The sequence below is a fragment of the Cryptomeria japonica genome, chromosome 9 (genome assembly GCF_030272615.1).
Source record: "Cryptomeria japonica chromosome 9, Sugi_1.0, whole genome shotgun sequence".
NCBI lineage: Eukaryota > Viridiplantae > Streptophyta > Pinopsida > Cupressales > Cupressaceae > Cryptomeria > Cryptomeria japonica.
In genome coordinates, this window is record NC_081413.1 from 542,118,307 (window position 1) to 542,141,080 (window position 22,774).

The window sequence follows — 22,774 nt, forward strand, 5'->3', positions numbered from 1 at the left end:
ATGATAGGTAAGATTTAGGAGAATGATCTCAAATTCACACAAAATTGTGTCATTTAAAAATTGATTGGCATTGATCTTTCAAATATGTTATTGGAAAATATTATTTTGTAGGAGGGTAAGTGGCCTTGGACTCAAATAGTTGACTATTAGGCTATTTTATTCTACTCAAATGCTATTTCACCACAAGAAATTTAGCTTCCACTTATCCCCATGGGTCTCGTCTTTGGTTTTCCTCCACCTAATGGAAGAACTTTGACCATCACAAATGTACGATCTTTCTTGATTCTTTGAATGATGACTCATATAACTCCATTGATTTAGTGCCTCCTTCACTTGTTTCTTAGGCTAGTTCATCTGTGCTAGTAGTTACTCCTATTGCCCCTACATCTGGGGACTTGGATAGCTCTACGCTCCCTTCGATGGTACCAGATATTTAGTCTCCATTTTGTGATGTCTCCCCCTCCAAACCAGGTTCTTGTCAAGGTTGGAATTATTCCATTTGTTTTGCAGTGGGTGTTTCCTCCCCTGCTCTAAAGGGTACTAATTGCAAATTGATTCTTCCTAGATAATTGTTATTTGAAAGAAAAAAAATTAGTTCAATGGTTCCTCCCTCAAAGAATGTTCCATTGGGGTTGAATTTGGGCCCCAACTTTGATTGTAATTGATTTTTTATTTTATATTTTATTTTATTTATTTATTTTTTCAGTCTCTTTACAAAAGTCTTATCCTATCGGTGAGTTGGTTCTACCAATTTTTGTTGTTTAATTTTGTTTCATTCTATGTTTCTATCCTTTTGATTAGTTGGTTTTGCTATTTTGGTCCTTTTTTCTTTACTCGGATACCCCTTTGCTACCCTCCTTCATTTGTAATAAGGTTTGAGCCCTGTCAAAAACAAGGCTTATCTTAATAAAATAATAATTTGCATATGTAAAGATATTTTTTCAAAATGTGTAAAAAATGAATGACAAATGACGTTGTTAAATGCAAATTTTAACATTACATTTTTTTAGAAGAAAAATAATAATTTATCAAATAATTATAGTTTTTGGATGAAAATGCATCCTCTCTTTTAAGGTGAGGACCCTTATTAAAAATTAATCTTAAAATAACTTTTGAAATAGTTACAAATAATTTATAAATTAATTTTATTTAAGGTATTAGGGTTTATAACTTATAGAATTAAAAAATATAAAAGCTTGAAAGAAAGGAATGTGTATTAAGATATTTAAATGTATGTTTCAACTTAATAAAGCATAAGCATATTCATATTATTCTTAATGAATGTTAAAGGTTACCACAAATTTTATAAGAAAATACAGGAAGAATATGATTTAAACAAAACTTAAGAATAAAAAACACAAGCACATGACATCAGAGATGGAGAGCGGTGGGAGAGGAGGGAGCGAGGCTAGGGTTTCTGCAGGTAGGGTCGTTGATGAAGGTGAAGATGAATCAAATGGAGATGGAGATGGTTGGAGTAGTCCTTTAGGTGGTCCAAGTTCCTTGTCTTGGCCTATGGGTTGGGTCACTTCTTGCTTGGCCTGGTGTTTTGCATGCAGTGGTGCGTGTTGGGCGACAATGGCTTCCCTCGATGATGGTAATGTTTCTAACCCTGTCTCGGATGGTTGTTTGGAGGCTTTAATTGACTCCAGATCCCTTGTTTGGCATGGGGGTTGGTCTATTCTCGGAGTGGAGTGGCATCTTGGGTTGCGCAGGAGGGTCTATGAGGTGTCAAATCCTCTTTTCTTTTGTGTCTCGTCCTTTGTGTCCTATCTATGGAGGCTCTCTTTCTAGACCTTGAGGGTTGCTTCTCTGGTGGACATTGTGTGTTTTGGTGCGGTTCATTTTGTGGGTGTTGTTCTAGGCATGTGCCTTAGGTTTGGCTTGGTTGTTTGGCACCCCTGTTTTGGTTCGAGGGTCTTCTTGTTGGTTGTTCCTTGTTTCTTCCTACCTAGATCTTGGACTTTCTTGGGTGTGCTAGATGCCAGAGATCTTAGAGAGCTTTGATTCAGCGCCTTCTCGGCTATTGTTGGTCTAGACTTTCTTCGCTATCCTGCATTCTCTCTATGTTTTCTTTCTCATGGGTTGTTTGCAAATTTTTCTATTGAGGTGGAGATGTGTTCTATTTTGAGTAGATGCTGGGAGCTATTTTGTGTGGTTGTTTTCCCTCGATGGAGGAGCTTTCTTCCTATTCTACTTGGAGAGTTGTTGGGGATTCTGTGGTTTTCACTTATCCTCTACCTTCTTGCATTTGGCTGGAGGTTTCTTTGGGTTTTTTTTCATGGTTTTGGGAGCCATGTTAAAACCTAGAGCTTTTGGTTTGGGGAGCCTGTTTAAATCCCTTCGGTGGTTTTTATTTTTGACATCCTGGCGAATTCCCCTGTTCTCTTGTCTCAGAGGAAGGTTAAGGGAGTCTTGTTAAAACCTTTATTTATTCTATTTTTGGGGCCTCCTCTTTCATGTTTATGTTTTCTAACTCCTGGGTCTCCATATGATGAGGTATTTTTTGTCCCTCTCTTTCTTTGTTCCATGGCTATGATCATTATGCTCTATTTTCTTCATCTTGGGGTATCTCTGGTTATTCCTATTGAGGTGGCCCTGTCTTCTATGGAGGGGGAGATGGATGCTTCTGGAGGTGACCTCTCTCCTATTGAGGTGGAGTCAAATGCTTCTAAATATGCTTGGAAGTGCTATTGGGGAGTAGATGAAGCTCAGATATTTGGGTGCATGGGAGATGTTGATAGCAATTTTGCTTTCTTCTCCCATTTTTTTCTTTTGGAGATGAAATCTGTGAATTACATTCTGCCCATAGTGGGGTTCATAATGGTTTTGGGAGCTAGTTTAAAACCCAAGTTGAAGGTTAGGGGAGCCTTTCAAAACCCAATGTTTCCAAATTGTGATTGTATAGCTATTAGCTATTATATGGTGTTTGTGAAGACTATGGGTGCCTGACAAAACCCTTGGTATCTGATGAAGGTTAAGGGAGCCTTATAAAAACCCTTGTTCTTGTATTTGGCTTTGGCCTTCTGTAGTTTTAGCTAGTTATTTGTTGATAGGCTCTTCATTGTTGTATCTTTTGGCAGTTGTCTATTATGTGGTTCAAATCCCCTCAAAACCTGTTTTCCCCTCAATCAAAACAAAACTAAAGAATAATTTAAATCATAATCATAAATTATATACATTTAGTTTAATTTCAAATTTGGACTCTAAAGTTATTGCTCCTAATTATTATTTATTATCCATCAACTACCATTTATGGTTTACTAATCATTTATTCATTTCTCACATCATTATTAATAACTTTTATTTTTTACTTTTCTATTTAATTAAAATAATATTTTATTATTCAATTAAATATGATCTAATTTTTATTTTTCAAATAACTTCTATTGTTACCTCTTTAGTCATCATTAGGAAACTTAAAGTTTCTTTATTCATCTAGTTAGTTAATTTAGTCTATATTTAGAAACATAATCTTCTTCATCAAGTTAATCTTGCTTCTATTTAGAACAAATTTCCTCTTCCTTTCAAATTGCAAATAGAAACTTGAAGTGTAAATTTATCTATAAAATAAATAAATAATCTAGTATTATCCCCTTACATCCTAAAATTGGCAAATTTCTAGTTTTTGTTGAATTGAAACCATTATTGTTCAATTAAGTTAGGTAAGCATTCTTATCTTTATCTACTAAATTTATAAATGCATCATTTTCCTCATCATTTCAAATTACACATTCCAACATTTTATGTAATTCCATTCTGAAAATCAATCGACAACAAAGATTTAGTGTCCACAAATTCCAAACAAAGAATGTCAACATCATTATATTTTCAAGTTTACAGTGAGATTCTAAGAATAGAAGTAGGATTTTATTTCTTTCTTTTGTATTATCAAGTTATTTTACTAAATTACTTTTTAATTTCATACTAATTATTCACCTATCATTTATCATTTATTAATGGCTTCCATTTTCTAACATGAGACAATTGCTCCCCTTGGACGCATAGATCATAACCAAGAAAATGACATGAATCACATCAAGTAAGAAAATAAAGAAGTTGACATGGATCCCATTGACATCACTAATTGTTAATAGGAAACAAGCATGTATAAGGAAAATGCCACAATATCCTTTAAACTAAGACTATCTACTTTTGTCAAGGTAGGCTTTCTCGTAGATGAGAAATTAGTAAATATTGATAATTTCCAACTAATGATATCAGATTTCCACAATCCATTATAATAAGTTGTAGGTTTTCTGGAATTAAATTGTGTTGTCTTTTTTGCATCAAAAGAAAACACAATCTAATTCCAGAAAACCTATAGCTTATTAATTTCCAACTACACAATGATGGGTTAACATCTTTATTTAAAAAAAATTACCCCATTGTGCAAATAGAATATGTCAAAGCATACAAGATCGCATAAGAGGATTAGGGTTGCATGACCAAGGCATTTTAGAACCAGTATAGGTTGAGGAAAATTCCTGATATCAAGGCATTATTTATTCTTCAATCAATGAATCTAGTGATATCTCCATGATATTAGAGGAAAATAGTCCAATAAAACCATAAAAAATGGAACCATGTGTATTCCTTACCATAATGCTGTCAATATTTCTTTCATCAACACCCTAGTTCAATATGTTGTAAGTGTTATGTTAATGACCTGTGTTGTTGTAAGGGGTCTTATAAGGCTTGTGTTGCTGCAAGAGGTTTGTTTATAGCCTATGTAACTCTGCCCTTGGAAATTTGTTTGTAATAGGGTCAACAACCTCCTTTGTTGCCTCTTTAATAAAAAACAATAGATCTTTTATTGGATTAATTTGACATCCACTTAAAAGCCATCCAATCCACTTCAATAATTTTGAATCTAGAAACCAACTGAATATTCAAATCTTCATATCCCTATGATATATCCCACACTCTATCTCATCATCATATTCTTAACAACAGATGTTCCTTTGACTTTTTTGATAGTTAAGTCTATATCCTTGAATATCTATATATTACTTCTTTTTATGTCAAGAGGCATCTACAATGACATCAAAATGTCCATAAACAAAAATCCATTTCTGAAACAATTTGACATGCAAATGACAGGTAAATGCATAAAATATGCCATGTTTCAGCTTTTGTGGAGGTGTTATTTTATTACTCCAAATAAAATAGAACCCTCACCACTTGTCTCCAACTAGATTCACAGATTTTTGCATGCAAGACTTTAATGGATTTGTATTCTTGATGTTTAGTATTTTAGAAGAACATTTATTTTACAGATCTCTCAACATATTTTACATTTTTATTTTTTTTATCAGTAAAGGCAGAGCCAAGTCCATATATTGATTTTAGTTAAATACAATATAAACATACATGACTGATGTAGGATCAAAAACTTGTTGTATGCTATTGAAACCATTCTCACCATTTTTGAGAATAAAATTTCAAGGCAAACAAAAAACCCTATGCATCATCTTCTATCATTCCAAAAAACTATCAAGTTTATGACATCGAAGATCATATTAACTATAATAAGTTTAAGTAGTAGGTTCTCAACTGCAAGATTAACAGAGATTTTTACCATAATTTTATAGCCAAAAATTTAACAAAGACCAGTGTCCAGCTATAAGCATCGAAATGTCTAAAAACATAACCAGAATATAAAACCTAGCTTTCAAGTTTCATCAAGGGGCACGACTAGAGGAGTCGAAGTTCTGCCTCTTCCTCGAGCTCTGCATGGAGGTCGGCCTCAGCCGTGACCGGACCCACGACCCACCCTTCTAGCACCACCTCTTCTACCCTATTCGGCCTAGGGTTCCTCTTCTTGGAATTTAGGAGGCAGGATTACGTTTAACCTTGCAAATAAGATGAGTTCTTCCTCTCTGCCCAAGTCTTCTAGATTTTCACCCATGAAATGCCACTTGAGGTATCTGAGCCCCACTCCAGCAAATGCCCTATGTTTGTCCAGTTCCTTACCTTTCAAGTCTAGTAGGAAGGGGTAATACTTTATTAGCTCCCCATGAACGTTGAACAAAATTCTTTCACTTGGCCGAGGGGCTCCAGATTCATGAAGTGTCTTGTTAAGAATTTCTTGGAATTCTTGTAAGGTTTCCTCTAGGAATAACTTCTTAGTAAGGCTCCATACGACTTGTTTGGCCAGTTTCAAGTCCATCAAAGAGGCGACGAACTTGGATGATATGCTTGTGTTATCTCAAGGATACTCCTCCCTATTCAAATGCCCGCTACCCAGCATCATTTTAACCGCCAAGATGACTGAAGGCTCTGTGTGGAGTAGGAGTCGCTTCAACCTCAAGTCTATTATTCTTTTGAACGATACTTGGCACCTTGAGGCCATGAGAGAAATAGGAGTCTCTGCTCCGAAGCAAGAAGTAGGCCTTGGATAAACACTCATGATAAACCCATACGGTTCCTCACCAAACATGATTGACAATTGCAGAGGCTTCGGCAAGAGAAGGATTGAATCAGATTAATCTTTGAAATGATTTTTTGTAGGTTAAGAAATAATAATGGCTTGCAGTATACGCTAAGTAAAGCCTAGCGAGAACTCTCTTTAATGCCTAATTATCAGGGGTTGCATGCACTAAATTCACCTGCAAAGGTGGTGAAGTATATTTATCCCGGACATGCCAAATCTCCCTAGCTCTGATATGATGATTGTCCTGCCGACAACGCATTCCTTGAGCTCGAAATGATGGCTCTCACCAGCTGGATTTTGAGAAGCGGAAAAGGAAAGGCTTGATTTCAGAGTGCATTAGGATGACATCACTGTGACCAGGCCCGCTTTATTGCCGAAATAAGGTGTAGATTTGAATTCAAAAAAGAGTAGCCGTTCCCCAACTTGGGCACCTAAGATAGACATCATCTTTAATTAAGGAGGAGAGCCTCTACTGGGTCTACTCACTTATATTGAATCCTTCCCTTGTACTCAACAAACCCAAGGGACACATTCCTGCTGTTTTGACTTGTTCTACTTGTCCAAGCTACCGGACTCCCTGGTCCCACCAACGGAGAAAAGTTCTCTATGATGTTGATTTAGAGAGGGCATCTGCTACTGAATTTGTTTCTCTGAAGATATGTTTTGCTTCATAATGCTCCAAATTTGCCATATTTTTTGTTATATTGTCTAAAATTGCCTGTAGCCACCAATTTGGGGATTTTTCCCTTTTGATTACATTGATTGCTATCTCTAAGTCTCCCTCCACTGTGATGTTTCTTAAACCATGCTTAATGCAATCCATCAGTCCTAGTTGTAAGGCTTTGAATTCTGCTATATTGTTAGTGTCCGGTGGAATCGGCTTTGCCATTTTCCCTATGATTGATCCTGAGTGATCTCTGATTACATATCCTATGCCTGAGGGACCTGGGTTGCCTTTAGAGGTACCATCAAAATTTAATTTTAGCCAACCGAGCTTTGGAGGGGTCCAGGTAGCTTCCTTTCTAGAGTTGGATTTTTGCCCAAAAGAGGGTGGAATCCTAATTCTCTGCCAATTTTTCCTTATGCTTTCATCCCAAGAAGAGAAAATTTTGGGCGGTTCCAATGAGAAAGCTATTTTGTAGTTTATTGTATCCACAATTCCCGTTTCTATTGAATTTAGGATCGATTCAAGCCTTCTGGCTTTGTCTTCAAATAGCCTACGATTCCTTTATTTCCAAATTTCCCAAACTATGCATGATGGGGACACTTCCATAATTTAATTCAAAGTACTTTCCTTTTTTAAATATAAGTATACTAGTAATATATGCCAATTTCCTTGATAACTCTCTCGTTAAGATCACTCAATAGAAACCAGTGAAAAAATCAAAAAAGAATTTACCGAATTGACCAATAAAACACGGTGGAGAAGAAGGCGATACAACATAGAGTCGAACTATATTAAGTCCGTGTATTTGGCGATAAAACAAGGCCGCTGTCATCCTTTTGCTTACAATGAATTGCATTGTTTTCTCCGCATCGACGTAGCCTGCAAGCTGTTCAATCTCAATTATAACATGCTCTTTTGTTGCTCAGCCCATCTGAGTTTCATCATCCATTCAAAATGAAAAATCTCATAACCCTCCTCTTCATCTTACTTTTCGTACTATTGTTCGATCCTTCTCACCAGCGTAGTTAGCAACAAGTTCTCTCAAAAATTTTGGAGAGGAAGAGATCTGCAGTGGAAAGCCCAACTCGTGAATGGACGGCTCCTTCTGTTAACTTTTGTCAAAGTAGGCTTTGTCATAGATGAGAAATTAGTAAATATTGATAGTTTCCAACTACATAAGGATGGGTTAACATCCTTATTTTAAAAAATTACCCAATCGTACAAACAAAATATGTCAAAGCATGCAATATGATAGAAGAGGATTAGGGTTGCATGACCAAGGCATTTTAGAACCAGTAGAGGTTGAGGAAAATCCTTGATATCAAGACCACAGTTATTCTTCACTCAATGAATGTAGTGATATCTCCATGATATTAGAGGAAAATAGTCCAATAAAACCATGAAAACAGGGACCATGTGTATTCCTTACTATAAGGTTGTTGCGAGCATTTCTTCCATCAATACTCTAGTTCAATATATTATATGACTCATGTTGTTTTAAGTGCTATGTGAATGACCTATATTGGTGTAAGGGGTTCGTTAATAGCATGTGTTGTATGTGGCATGTTGTTGTAAGAGGTTTGTTTATGACATATGTAACTCTATCCTTGGGTTTTTGCTTGTAATGGGGTCAACAACCTCATAATAAAAAATAATAGATCTTTTATTGAATTAGTTTGACATCCACTTAAAACCATCCAATCTTCTATATTTTTGAATCTAGAAACCAACTAAATGTTCAAAACTTCAAATCCCTATAATAGATCCCACCCTCTATATCAATAGGATCTCATCCTCATATTCTTAACAACGAATGTTCCTTTCACTTGTTTGATAACTAATTCTATATCCTTGAATATCTATATATTACATCTTTTAATATATACCAATCATTCTGTGAATTTCCTTGATAACTCTCTCATTCAAATCACTCAATAGAAAAAAGTGAAAAAATCAAAAAAGAATTTACCGTATTGACCAATATAACATGGTGGAGAAGATGGCGATACAACATAGAGTCGGATTATATTCAGTCCGTGTATTTGGCGATAAAACAAGGCTGCTGTCATCCTTTTGCTTACAATGAATTGCATTGTTTGCTCCGCATCGACGTAGCCTACAAGCTGTTCAATCTCAATTATTCATAATCACCTCTATTTATAACACGCTCTCTTGCTGCTCAGCTATCATCTGAGTTTCATCATCCATTAAAAATTAAAAATCTCATAACCCTCCTCTTAATCTTACTTTTCGCGTTATTGGTCGATCCTTCTCACCAGCGAAGTCAGCAGCAAGTTCTCTCAGAATTTTTGGAGAGGAAGAGATCTTCTGTGGAAAGCCCAACTCATGAATGGAAGGCTCCTTCTGTTAACTTGGATCACATTTATCCTCAAGACGGATTGCAGGAGAATGACAAGATAATTTCTCTGCCCGGTCAGCCATCAAATGTAACGTTTGCACAGTATTCGGGATATGTGACAGTGGATTCAAAGGCGGGCAGAGCTCTGTTCTACTATTTTGCAGAAGCTGCCCAAGACCCATCTACTAAGCCTCTCCTATTGTGGCTCAATGGAGGTATTATTATCTTACCCTTCAATCATCATATCATGGAATAATCCTTTCATTCTGCAAAGCTAATAATTAAAATGGTGTGTGATTTCAGGGCCAGGATGCTCATCGTTTGGATTTGGGGCAATGACGGAGCTTGGATCCTTTCGCGTTCAGTCAGATGGCGCCACTCTTACTAGTAATCCCTATGCGTGGAACCAAGGTCTTCTTTTCTTTTCTATACCCACCCATCTTTATTTTTTCTTTTCACAATTGATGGTTTCTTATTAACTTTCATTTCAATCTATCTTTTGGCAGTGGCGAACACCTTGTTTTTGGAATCACCTGCTGGGGTTGGGTATTCATACTCAAATACCAGTGATGATTATAAAAATGGCACTGATGAGAACACTAGTATTTTGGTTTGGTTTTGTTATAAGCGTGAATGCATCATAGTTTACTTCTAGAAAATTTGTTTCAATATTACTGATGAAAAGTATGCTTTTGATGTGATGGGTTAAAACTGTAGCTGTGGATTCGTACACGTTTCTACTGAATTGGCTTGAAAGGTTTCCGCAATATAAGAACAGAGAATTCTATATTGCAAGGGAAAGCTATGCTGGTAAGTCTTTCAACTCTGTAGTATTCAAAGCCATTTTTCCTACCGAGGCAGAATTGTTAGTTAATTGATATAGAATTACAAGTTTTAGTTTGAAATCTTTTGGATTAAGAATCAAGGATTGAAGGTATCTTTTGAATTATCGTTCATGATATCTAATGTTTTTTTAGGCCTTATACTGAAGAAGACTTCATTAATGATGGTTCATTTAGAATAATTGAACTTCAGTAAAACCTTAAAAATCTATTAAACATAAATAATATTATCTCATTCTCTTCTTTTGTATGCAGGTTTTTATATACCTGAATTGGCTGATACAATTCTTAAGAACAACAACTCACGTACATCTTTTCTAAATCTCAAAGGAGTTCTGGTGTGTTCCTTTACATATACAAATTCTTAAATTAGTTTATGAGCCCTTCAAAATATATCTGTTATTGGATTTTTTTTTATTCATATGTTTTATGATTAAATTTCTATTTTAGAATTAAATCCTTTACATAAATCTTGGGTTATTCAATTAAACAAGTATGGATAACTGAATGTATTAAAAATAAACAATCAATATTTAACATTTAAATAATTAAAATAAATCAAAAATATTTAGTTTTAAGTTCTAATCTAAAAATAGACTTTGTCAAGCGTGATTAATTTATTTTTTGTGTGACTTAAAAAGATGGGTAAATTTTCAGAATCAATAAAAGTATCGTATTATTAATTATATTATACTTATAAATATAGATATATCAAACATAACTATGAAATCAACCTAGCAATTGTAAATCAAATATATCTGTTTGAATTTAACTTATACAATTTTCAATATTAAAAAATATCTACTTATGCTTTTGAACATATATAGAAACATGGTTCTATAATCAAGAGTTTTCATATAATAGGAATAATTCTTCCCTTGCTTCAACTTCATAGATGTGATAGTTCAATGACATTGAACTATAATCAAAGACAACAAGGAGTCATGCTATATGATCTAAAATATTAATTCAATATTTATGTCACTAGATAATTATTTTTTAATCTCTTTGATGTGTATAGGTGATGATCTTTTCATAGATTCATTAGATGATTAAACGAATTAGGATTAATAGAAATCCAAAGTGGCAAATAAAATATTTTTCCCTTCAAATTGTTAATGATGCTTAAGTGGAGAGAAAACAAGTAGTTCCAAAATAAAAGGTCATTCTCACAAGTAAATTATGGATCTTGGTAAAATAAAAGGTCATTCTCACAACTAAATTATGGATCTTGGTAAAGATATGAAATGGGTCAAATTAGATATTATAATTGATTCCTAGGAATGAGTCCAAATATAGGTGGATATCTTTCTAAAGATATAAAATGGGCTATAATAAAGGATGGATCTAATTCTTAAGAATGAGGGAAAATAAATATGATTATAAATTGATTATATGTAAATTCTTAACAAAACTCATACTATTTACATGTTATTATATAAAATTGAACTAAGTAAAATAAATCTAATTATTAAGAAAAATTACATGGTATATAATTTTTAGTGTATTATAATATACTAAAAGTAATAAAGACAATTTTCTATTGGGATGATGTTTTGATAAATCTATCCATTTTCTTTGTAAATACATTTTTATTTTGAATGCCTTTTGTTAGTGTAAATGTTTTAATTTGATGTTAATAATATTTATATATTTTTATTCTCAATATTTCAAGCATTAAAAGTATTAATGATTGTAAATGATCTATTATTTGATAAAAAATCTTTTAAAAATGTTAAATTGTTCTATTATTTATCATAAAAAAAAAAATTCTATTTTATCTAAAAAAAGAAGAAGCGTATTTATTGTGTTATTATTGGAAGCTTGTATTTTTCTATCTTAATCACTATATATATACACTAACAAGTTTTTTTTTAAATGAGTATATCTATAAAAATTAATTAGTATAATTCATAATTTATGTATGTCATCATAAGAAAATATTATAAATTTTAATATATCTATGAATTTTACATCTTAAGTATTGAATAGTTATGTTTATATAGATTGGGAATGGATTAACGAATGATGAGACAAATGACTGCGGGTTGGTAGATTATGCATGGTCATATGCTTTGATGTCAGATGAAGAATATGAAGATAAACGATGTAAGGGATCTAATTCAAGATTCCTATCTTATAGCGACACATTCCACTCAAAATTTAAGTCAACTAAAGTGATAAACCCATATGATATATATGCACCAATTTTCCCATCCAATCCAGATTCCACATGGACATCATCTACTACAACTGTAAGAAAGCTATTCTTAACAATATTTTTTTCATATTTTTTTGTAGTGTAGTAATGTTAGATCATATTATAAATTTTGAGAAATAATACACATATGATAAATAATATCTATTGTAGGATGTTATATCTATGGATGGATTATATGGATTTGATCCATGTAGTCCTGGTTATGTAATTACATATCTCAACACACATGAAGTGCGAAGAGCTCTTCATGCAAATGTGACAAGCTTACCATTTGTGTGGGATATGTGCAGGTATAATTATATATGAGACTCCATAAAGTGAAGATAAGATTTTTTTATCTTAGGTTTATAACATAGAAGACTAACATCCAAAATATAATATGCTAATATTTTCCTCTGAACAGTGATGTACTATGGTATAGTACCTATGCAACCACTATGCTCCCAATCTATCGAAGAATGATTACATCAGGAGTGAGAATACTAGTATATAGGTATTATAAGGGAGAAACACATTTAAAAAAAAATATTATTAGGAATATAATTTAGATTTTGTAATATAATATTATATACTCTGGTTGCAGTGGAGATGTGGATTCAGTAGTCCCAGTGACTGGTACAAGATATTCTATTAATGCATTAAAGCTTCCAATTGAGACAAAATGGTATCCATGGATGAATGGAGATATTGATGTTGGAGGTTATAGTGTGATTTACAAAGGCTTGATTTTTGCAACTGTAAGAGGAGCAGGACATCAAGTACCTAATTATCAACCATCTAGAGCCTTGACAATGACCAAATCCTTTTTAGCTGGCCAACCTCTACCATCATAGAAATCCCACATTTAGATATTAATGTTTCTCTTCAAATTGTTGAAAAACTATTGTTACTATTAATAAATTTTGTTAAATCGTCAAATTTTATTTTAATTTAAAAATATTCTATTTGTTTGATTTACTATAATTTTAAAAATGAAAAAGAAAATATTAAATTATAAATAAGATTAATACATTTATCTATCACTTTTTGTTAGATTCTGTGAAAATAATTTGAGTTATATTTTTTCTCTATAATAATTTCTTTAAAATAATTTTCTATGTTATGGCTAGCTAAAAAGTAACAATGACATGTAGATGGAATTATATAAATGTGAAGGAAGATAAACTTTTTTTAAGATTATGTTAGCCTAATTTAGCAAATGCAATCAATTCAATAAAAAATAATGTAGATTTATTACTCTTAGTTAGAAATCATAGTTTAAATCATTATACTTGTTATTTTGGAATATAAATGTAAGGAAGCATAATGATAATTAGCTAGATATGAATTTATAATTGTTAATCTTTAATGTCGACTTAACTTTTAAATTTCTCTTGGGTTAACAATTAGACCTATCTATCATTTTAATAATTTTTTAGGTTTCTTGTTGGACTTAAGATTGAGTTGGTGTGAATTTCAAAATCTATGTTTATTTTTCGGGTCCCAAATTTATTCTCTTGTAGATTTGAGCTTGCTTAATGTGTAATTATAAGTCATGTCTCACTTGAATACTCTTCTAGTATTATATTGTATATGAGGATTGGTAATATTGAAAGATAGCTTATAATAATTATAATTATATCACAATGGAGCATGTTCATCTACATCAACCATAGAATTTTATGTAAAAGACCAAATATAGTAGACAAGAATCCTAAAATAATGCATAAAAAAGTTACTCCATTTAATGTTGGTGCTTTTTTATATACTTAGTTAATTAGTTTATTATATTAGTATGCATCTAGGAAAAAATTACATAGGTAGATATCTACTAGGGTACGTTGTTATTGTATCAATTGATTTGTGTTTTTCTTATGTGGTGGAGATGTATACTACATATGTATACATTCACATATATTAGTAGCTTATCATATATATAAGCACTTGTGGCTCAATATTGAAATTCCTTGTAGAGTATTTACATCCCTATTTAAATAGTAATCATAATTCATTCATATAATATTTAATTATTATTGTTTGTTTATGTCATCAAATTCCTAAAGGTTTTCCCTCATTAACAAATATCACATTAAATGTACCAAATTAAATTATTTTTATCTCAATTATTTGATGAATTATTATAGAATGAGAGATAATGTAAAAAATAAAATACATGTTGTATGGAAACAATAATGCCTAAATAAACAATTAGATGGCTAAAATAATGAAAACGTCTATTTAATTATCTCAATTTGGATATCAAATTAGGTGAGGCTAGCTGAAATTGGATATGGGTTTTGATAATGTATCTCAGTTAATTTGAACATGAGTAGGGGTGATCCTTATATCTAAAGAAAGGAAATTACGATTGTAGATAAATAGGATCTAAGTTGGAAATGAGTGTCTAGGTAAGTGTTTCTTCAGACATGTAGTGTTGCAGTTTAAACACTTCGTTGGTGAAGTGGCCACCAAGGTTCAAATCCTTGTTGGGTCGTTGTGCTCACAAGGCCTTGTTCCTTTGTTGAACCATTGTGCTCGCGGATTTGAACAAGTGAAGTGTGGGGATGAGGTTCCCCATTTGTGACCTCACTGGTTCATAGCCCTAGGTCAAAAGAGTTCACGTGGAGCCGGAGAGTGTGTTGTGCTAGCGTCACCAGTCATGTTAAAAAGTTTACTAGGAATAATTTTTTTTAAAAATGTCTAGGTAAGCGTGGTGCAATAAATTAAGTGCATATTATAAGATGCATAGAGATAGATATGATACAATTAAATGTATATAAATATGTGTCTATTATGATACATATTTAAGTTTGGTGAATGATCTCAAATTTAAATTAAATTGTAGCATTTAGTAATGTGCATATGTTATTGTAGAATATTTTTAAAATATTCCTTCTTCTAGAATATTCTTATTTCACATGGATTACTTCTTTTTGCAGATAATATTCATAGAAGAAAATCTTGCTAGGAGATAATCTTTCTCAGATGTGACTTTTTTTTATGGAGATTCCATTCCACTACTCTGTTAGTGTATTACATTATTGATATGTGGCTATATAGTTAGTTGATCAAACTATTGTATAGTTCTTAAGTGGTAACTTTGGAGTTTTACATTAATTAGTATACTTTTAGGTTAATAATTAAGTAATTAATAAAATTAGGTTGGTTAGTTTCTAGGAAGTTATTCCCATAGCCAGTTTTCATAAGGGAAAATAAGGCTTTAAAAAGCCATTGCACTATAATGTATTATCATCTAATTATATCCTATTGAATCCCAATGAAACCAATGATATCAAAGTTTTTTGTTTTTTTTTGACAATAATGGTTTAATCTTGTTTTCTCTATTTCCTCTACCATTTTTAACATGGTATCAGAGTAGGCGTGGGACTAACATGGCTGCTAGCAAGCATAGGAAAGTTCTCTGCACAAAATTATATAGAAGTTGTGTCTGGGAGGCATGGCATTGACAAAGGACTATTCTTTTGCAACCGGTGAATATTCATGACATTTTATAGAAGGCGATTAGTTGTATTGCACAACAAAAGGTAATGGAGACAATTAAGGTAGTTATGCTTATTTTTGTCTCCATATAACTATAAAACTTTTTCTATCATTAGGTTTATTATTCTTTGTAATCAGTCTTATCTTCATCTACTAAATTTATAAATACATCATTTTCTTCATCATTTCAAATGATATAATCCAACATTTTATGTAATTCCATTCTGAAAATCAATGAACAACAAAGATTTAGCATCCACATTCCAAACAAAGAATATCAACATCATTATTTTTTCAGGTTTACAATGAGATTCTAAAAATATAAGTAAGCTTTTATTTCTTTCTTTTGTATTATCAAGTTATTTTACTTTTACTTTTTAATTTCATCCTAATTATTCACTTTTTATTTATCATTTATTAATGACTTTCATTTTCTAACATGAGACACTTGACTCCCTTGGACATCATAACCAAGAAAAGGACATGAATCACATCAAATAAGAAGATAAATAAGTTACCATGGATCCCATTGACATCACTTATTATTAAGAGGATACAAGCATGCATAAGGAGAAAGCCACAAATTCCTTTAAACTAAGATTATAGATACTTTTGTCAAAGTAGGATTTCTCATAGATGAGAAATTAGTAAATACGGATAGTTTCCAACTACATAAAGATGGGTTAACATCTTTATTTTTAAAAATTACCCCATTGTACAAACAAAATATGTCAAAGCCTACAATATGATGGAAGAGGATTAGGGTTGCATGACCAAGGCATTTTAGAAATCCCTAATATCAAGGCCTTGGTTATTCTTCAATAAGTGAATGTAGTGATATCTCCATGATATTAGAGGAAAATTAGTCAAATAAAACTATAAAAATAGGGACCACGTGTATTCCTTACCATAAGGTTTCTGCCAACATTTCTTCCATCAACACCCTAGTTCAAATATTATATGACTCGTGTTGTTGTAAGTGGTATGTTAATGACCTACGCTGATATAAGAGGTTTGTTAATGGCATGTGTTGTTGTAAGTAGTCTGGTAAGGCTTGTGTTGTTGCAAGAGGTTTGTTTATAGCATATGTAACTCTACCCTTGGGGCTTTGTTTGTAATAGAGTCAACACCCTTATTTGTTGCTTCTTTAACTAAAAAAGAATATTTCTTCTATTAGATTAGTTTGACATCCACTTAAACCCATCTAGTCCACTTTAATATTTTTGAATCTAGAAACCAACTAGATATTCAAATCTTCAAATTCCTATGATAAATCCCACACTCTATGTCAATATGATTTCATCCTCATATTCCTATATGATTTCATCCTCATATTCTTAACAACAGATGTTCCTGTGACTTGTTTGATAACTAAGTCTATATCCTTGAATAATCTATATATTACTTCTCTTAATATATACAAAAAATTTATTGATATCTCTCTCATTTTAATAATATTATGTAGTCCGATTATTTATTTTAACTTTTTAATCATCCAAATAAAGATCATGCAAACCAAGAAAACTCTCATACTAAGAACCAACTGGCGAATTTAAAAAACAATGAAATCACTGAATAGAAAACAGTGAAAAGAACAAAATAACTACCAAATGTGGGTTTCCACGCAGGCGATAAAATAAACCCTAGCCCATAGAACTAAGTGGGACAAAATGGCGATACAACATAGAGCCGAATTATATTGAGTCCCTGTATATGGCGATAGAACAAGGCCGCTGCCGTCCTTTTGCATTGTTTGCTCCGCATCGACATAGCCCGCAAGCTGTTCAATCTCAATTATTCATTCAGGCCAACCTTAAATCACATACATAACATTTTAAATCTAGAGAATATAAATCAATTTCTCTTGCTGCTCAGCCCATCTGAGTTTCATCATCCATTCAAAATGAAAAATATCATAACCCTCCTCTTAATCTTTCCTTTCGCGCTATTGGTCGATCCTTCTCACCAGCGCAGTCAGCAGCAAGTTCTCTCAGAATTTTTGGAGAGGAAGAGATCTGCTGTGGAAAGCCCAACTCATGAATGGACGGCTCCTTCTGTTAACTTCGATCACATTTATCCTCAAGACGGATTGCAGGAGAATGACAAGATAACTTCTCTGCCCGGTCAGCCATCAAATGTAACGTTTGCACAGTATTCGGGATATGTTACAGTAGATGCACATGCGGGCAGAGCTCTCTTCTACTATTTTGCAGAGGCAACCCAAGACCCAACTACTAAGCCTCTCCTCCTCTGGCTCAATGGAGGTATTATTGGCTTACCCTTCAATCTTCATATCCTGGAATAATCCTTTCATTCTGCAAAACTAATAGTTATAATGGTGTGTGATTTCAGGGCCAGGATGCTCATCGTTTGGAGTGGGAGCAATGACTGAGCTTGGACCCTTCCGCGTTCAGCCTGATAACGCCACTCTTTCTAGTAATCCCTATGCGTGGAACCAAGGTCTCCTTTTCTTTTCTATGCCCACCCACCTTTAGTTTTTCTCTTCACAATTGATGTTTCTTATTAACTTTCATTTCAATCTATCCTTTTCGCAGTGGCGAACACCTTGTTTCTGGAATCACCTGCCGGGGTTGGGTTTTCATACTCAAATACCAGTGATGATTATAAAAATGGCACTGATGAGAACACTGGTATTTTGGTTTGATTTTGTTATAGGCCTGAATGCATCACAGTTTACTTGTAGAAAATTTGTTTCAATTTTGCTGATGAAAAGTATGCTTTTGATGTGATGGGTTAAAACTGTAGCTGTGGATTCGTACACGTTTCTACTGAATTGGTTTGAAAGGTTTCCACAATATAAGAACAGAGAATTCTATATTGCAGGGGAAAGCTACGCTGGTAAGTCTTTCAACTATGTGATATTCAGGTGGGAAAAAATTATTAAAATACTATTTTTACTTCAGAGGTTTAAATCAAATCTACAGAATTGTTAGTTAATTGATATAGAGTTAAAAGTTTTAGGGTTGAAATCTTTTGATAAAGAATAGATCATATCAAGATCGTTCATCATACCTAAATTTTTTTCTTATGATATTGAGGTCTTACATTGAAGAGGACTTCATTTATGATTGTTCATTTGAAACGATTCAAATTCAATAAAATCTTAGAAACTATTAACTTTCAAATCAGTTTTAAACAAAAATAATATTTCTCATTCTCTTCTTTTGTATGCAGGTTTTTATATACCTGAATTGGCTGATACAATACTTAAGAACAACTACTCACGGACATCTTTTCTAAATCTCAAGGGAGTTATGGTGTGTTTCCTCAACATATACAAATTCTTACATTAGTCAATGAGCCCTCCAAAATATATCTTTTATTGGATTTTTTTTCATAGATGCATTTTGTTTTATATTAACTTTCCAATTTATAATTAAATCCTTTACATAAATCTTGGGTTATTCAATTCAGCCAGTAGGGATAAACGAATGTATTAGAAATAAATAATCAGTATTTAATATTTAAATAATTAAAATAAATTTAAATATTTATTCTAGAAATAGACTTTGTCAAGTGTAATTTATTTTTCATGTGAATTAAAAAGATTGGTAAATGTTTTGGACTCAATAAAAATAATGTATTATTAATTATATTATACTTATAAATATATATGTCATACATAACTATGATATCAACCTAGCAAATGTAAATCTAGAATGTTCATTTGAATTTAACTTATACAGTTTTCAATATTGAAAAATATCTACTTATGCTTTTGAACCTGTATATAAACTCGGTTCTACAATTCAAGAGTTTTCATATAATAGGAATAATTCTTTTCTTGTTTCAATCTCATAAGGGTGAGAATTCAATGACATTGACCAATAATCAAAGACAAGAAGGAGTCATGTTGTATGATTTAACATATTAATTCAATATTTATGTCACTAGATAATTATTTTTAAGCTCTTTGATGTGCATAGGTGATGATCTTTTCATAGAATCATTAGATGATTAAATGAATTAGGATTAGTACAATTCCAAAAGAGCAAATAAAACATTTTTCACTTCAAATTGTCAATGATGCTTAAGTGGAGAGATAACAAGTAGTTTCAAGATATGAAAGGTCATTCTCACAAGTGATCTAGACCACTTCCGCAAATTCTAGATCATAAAGATATAAAATTGGTCAAGTTAGAAAATATAATTGATTTCTAGGAATGAGTGCCAATAGAGGTGGATATCTTTTCAAAGATAGAAAATTTGCTATATTCTGGAGAGATAACAAGTAGTTTCAAAATATCAAAGGTCATTCTCACAAGTGATCTAGACCACTTCTGCAAATTCTAGATCATAAAGATATGAAATTGGTCAAGTTAGATAATATAATTGATTTCTAGGAATGAGTGCAAATAGAGGTGGATATCTTTTCAAAGATAGAAAATTTTCTATATTTTAGAGAGATAACAAGTAGTTTCAAAATATCAAAGGTCATTCTCATAAGTGATCTAGACCACTTCCGCAAATTCTAGATCATAAAGATATGAAATTGGTCAAGTTAGATAATATAATTGAATTCTAGAAATGAGTGCAAATAAAGGTGGATATCTTTTCAAAGATAGAAAATTTGCTATATTTTGGAGAGATAACAAGTAGTTTCAAAATATCAAAGGTCATTGTCACAAGTGATCTAGACCACTTCCGCAAATTCTAGATCATAAAGATATGAAATTGGTCAAGTTAGATAATATAATTGATTTCTAGGAATGAATACAAATAGAGGTGGATATCTTTTCAAAGATAGAAAATTTGCTATATAATAAAATATGAATCTAATTCTTAAGAATGAGGGAAAATAAATATGATTATATGTCAATTCTTAACAAAAATCACATTATTTACATACACTTTATTATATAAAATTAAACTAATTAAAATAAATCTAAACTATGAAGAAAAATTAAAGATATATAAATTTAATCATTACAATAATAATAATGAAAATTTCTTGTTGCAATGATTTTTTGATAAATCTATCCATTTTCTTTATAAATATATTTTTATTTTGAATAGCTTATGTTAATGCTAATTGTTTTAATTTGTTGTTAACAATATTTATATACTTTTAATTTTTGAATATTTCAAGCATTAAAAATTTTAAGGATTATAAATGATCTATTTTTTGAAACAAAATCTTTTTAAAATGTTAAATTATTCTATTATTTATCTTAATATTGTCGTTCCATTTTGTTGAGAAAAAAAAGTGTATTTATTGTGCTATTATTGAAAGCTTATATTTTTTGATCTTGATCACTATATATATACACTAACAAAATTTTTTAAATGAGTATAACTATAATTTTTTTAATGAGTATAATTCATAATATGTATGTCCTCATTGAAAAGTATTGTCAATTTTAATATATTTACGAATTTTACATCTTTAAGAACTTATTGAATGGTTATGTTTATGTAGATTGGGAATGGTTTAATGAATGATGAGACAGATGATTGTGGGGTGGTAGATTATGCATGGTCACATGCTTTGATGTCAGATGAAGAATATGAATATAAACGATGCAAGGGATCTAATTCAAGCTTTCGATCTAATAGCGACACATTCCACTTCAAATTTAAGTTAACTAAAGTGATAAACCCATATAATATATATGCACCACTTTGCCCATCCCATCCAAATCCCATATGGACATTGTCTACTACAACTGTAAGAAAACTATTCTCAAGTATACATTTTTGAAGAATGTTTTTACATAATTTTTTAATGTAGCAATGCTAGATCATATTATAAATTTTGAGAAATAATTAACACATGATAAATCATTTCTATTGTAGGATGTTATATCTATGGATGGATTATATGGATTTGATCCATGTAGTCCTAGTTATGTACTTACATATCTCAACACACATGAAGTGCAAAGAGCTCTTCATGCAAATGTGACAAGCTTACCATTTGCATGGGATATGTGTAGGTATGATTATATATGAGACTCATTAAGTTGAAGATAAACTTAATTTTTTTTTCTTAGGTGTATGACGTAGAAGACTAACATCTAAAATATAACATGCTAATATTTTTCTATAAACAGTGATGTACTATGGTATGGTACCTATGCAACCACTATGCTCCCAATCTATCGAAGAATGATTGCATCGGGATTGAGAATACTAGTATATAGGTATTATAAGGCAGAAAATCATTTTTTTGAAAATATTATTAAAAATATAATTTGGAATTTGTAATTTAATGCTATATACTTTGGTTGCAGTGGAGATGTGGATTCAATAGTCCCAGTGACTGGTACAAGATATTCCATTAATGCATTAAATCTCCCAATAGAGACAAAATGGTATCCATGGATGAATGGAGATATTGATGTTGGGGGTTATAGTGTGATTTACAAAGGCTTGATTTTTGCAACTGTAAGAGGAGCAGGACATCAAGTACCTAGCTATCAACCATCTAGAGCCTTAACAATGACCAAATTCTTTTTAGCTAGCCAACCTCTACCATCATAGAAATCTCACATTTATATATTAATGTTTATCTTCAAATTGTTGAAAAACTATTGTTGTACTATTAATGAATTATGCTAAATCACCACATTTTATTTTAATTCAATAATGTAAGATTTAAAAATATTCTATTTGTTTGATTTGTTATGATTTAAAAAATGAAAAGAAAGTATTAATTAATAAAATAAAATTAGTATATTTATCTATAAAAAATTTTAGATTATACGTTCCCAAATGATTTGAGTTACATTTTTTTTCTATAATAATT

General features: G+C 31.8%; 1 protein-coding gene across 1 annotated transcript; it reads left to right on the top strand.

Moving 5' to 3' along the window:
• The first annotated feature begins 1,377 nt into the window (after positions 1 to 1,377).
• Positions 1,378 to 22,509, top strand: LOC131061046 (uncharacterized). Its single transcript, XM_059211744.1, has 18 exons — positions 1,378 to 1,728; positions 9,383 to 9,677; positions 9,766 to 9,873; positions 9,969 to 10,064; positions 10,180 to 10,272; positions 10,560 to 10,642; positions 12,311 to 12,559; positions 12,676 to 12,815; positions 13,109 to 13,262; positions 17,729 to 18,269; positions 18,358 to 18,465; positions 18,561 to 18,656; positions 18,772 to 18,864; positions 19,201 to 19,283; positions 21,446 to 21,694; positions 21,823 to 21,962; positions 22,080 to 22,169; positions 22,260 to 22,509. Exons 1-18 carry the CDS (start codon positions 1,378 to 1,380, stop codon positions 22,507 to 22,509), a joined length of 3,219 nt encoding a protein of 1,072 aa, XP_059067727.1.
• Positions 22,510 to 22,774: the final 265 nt, after the last annotated feature.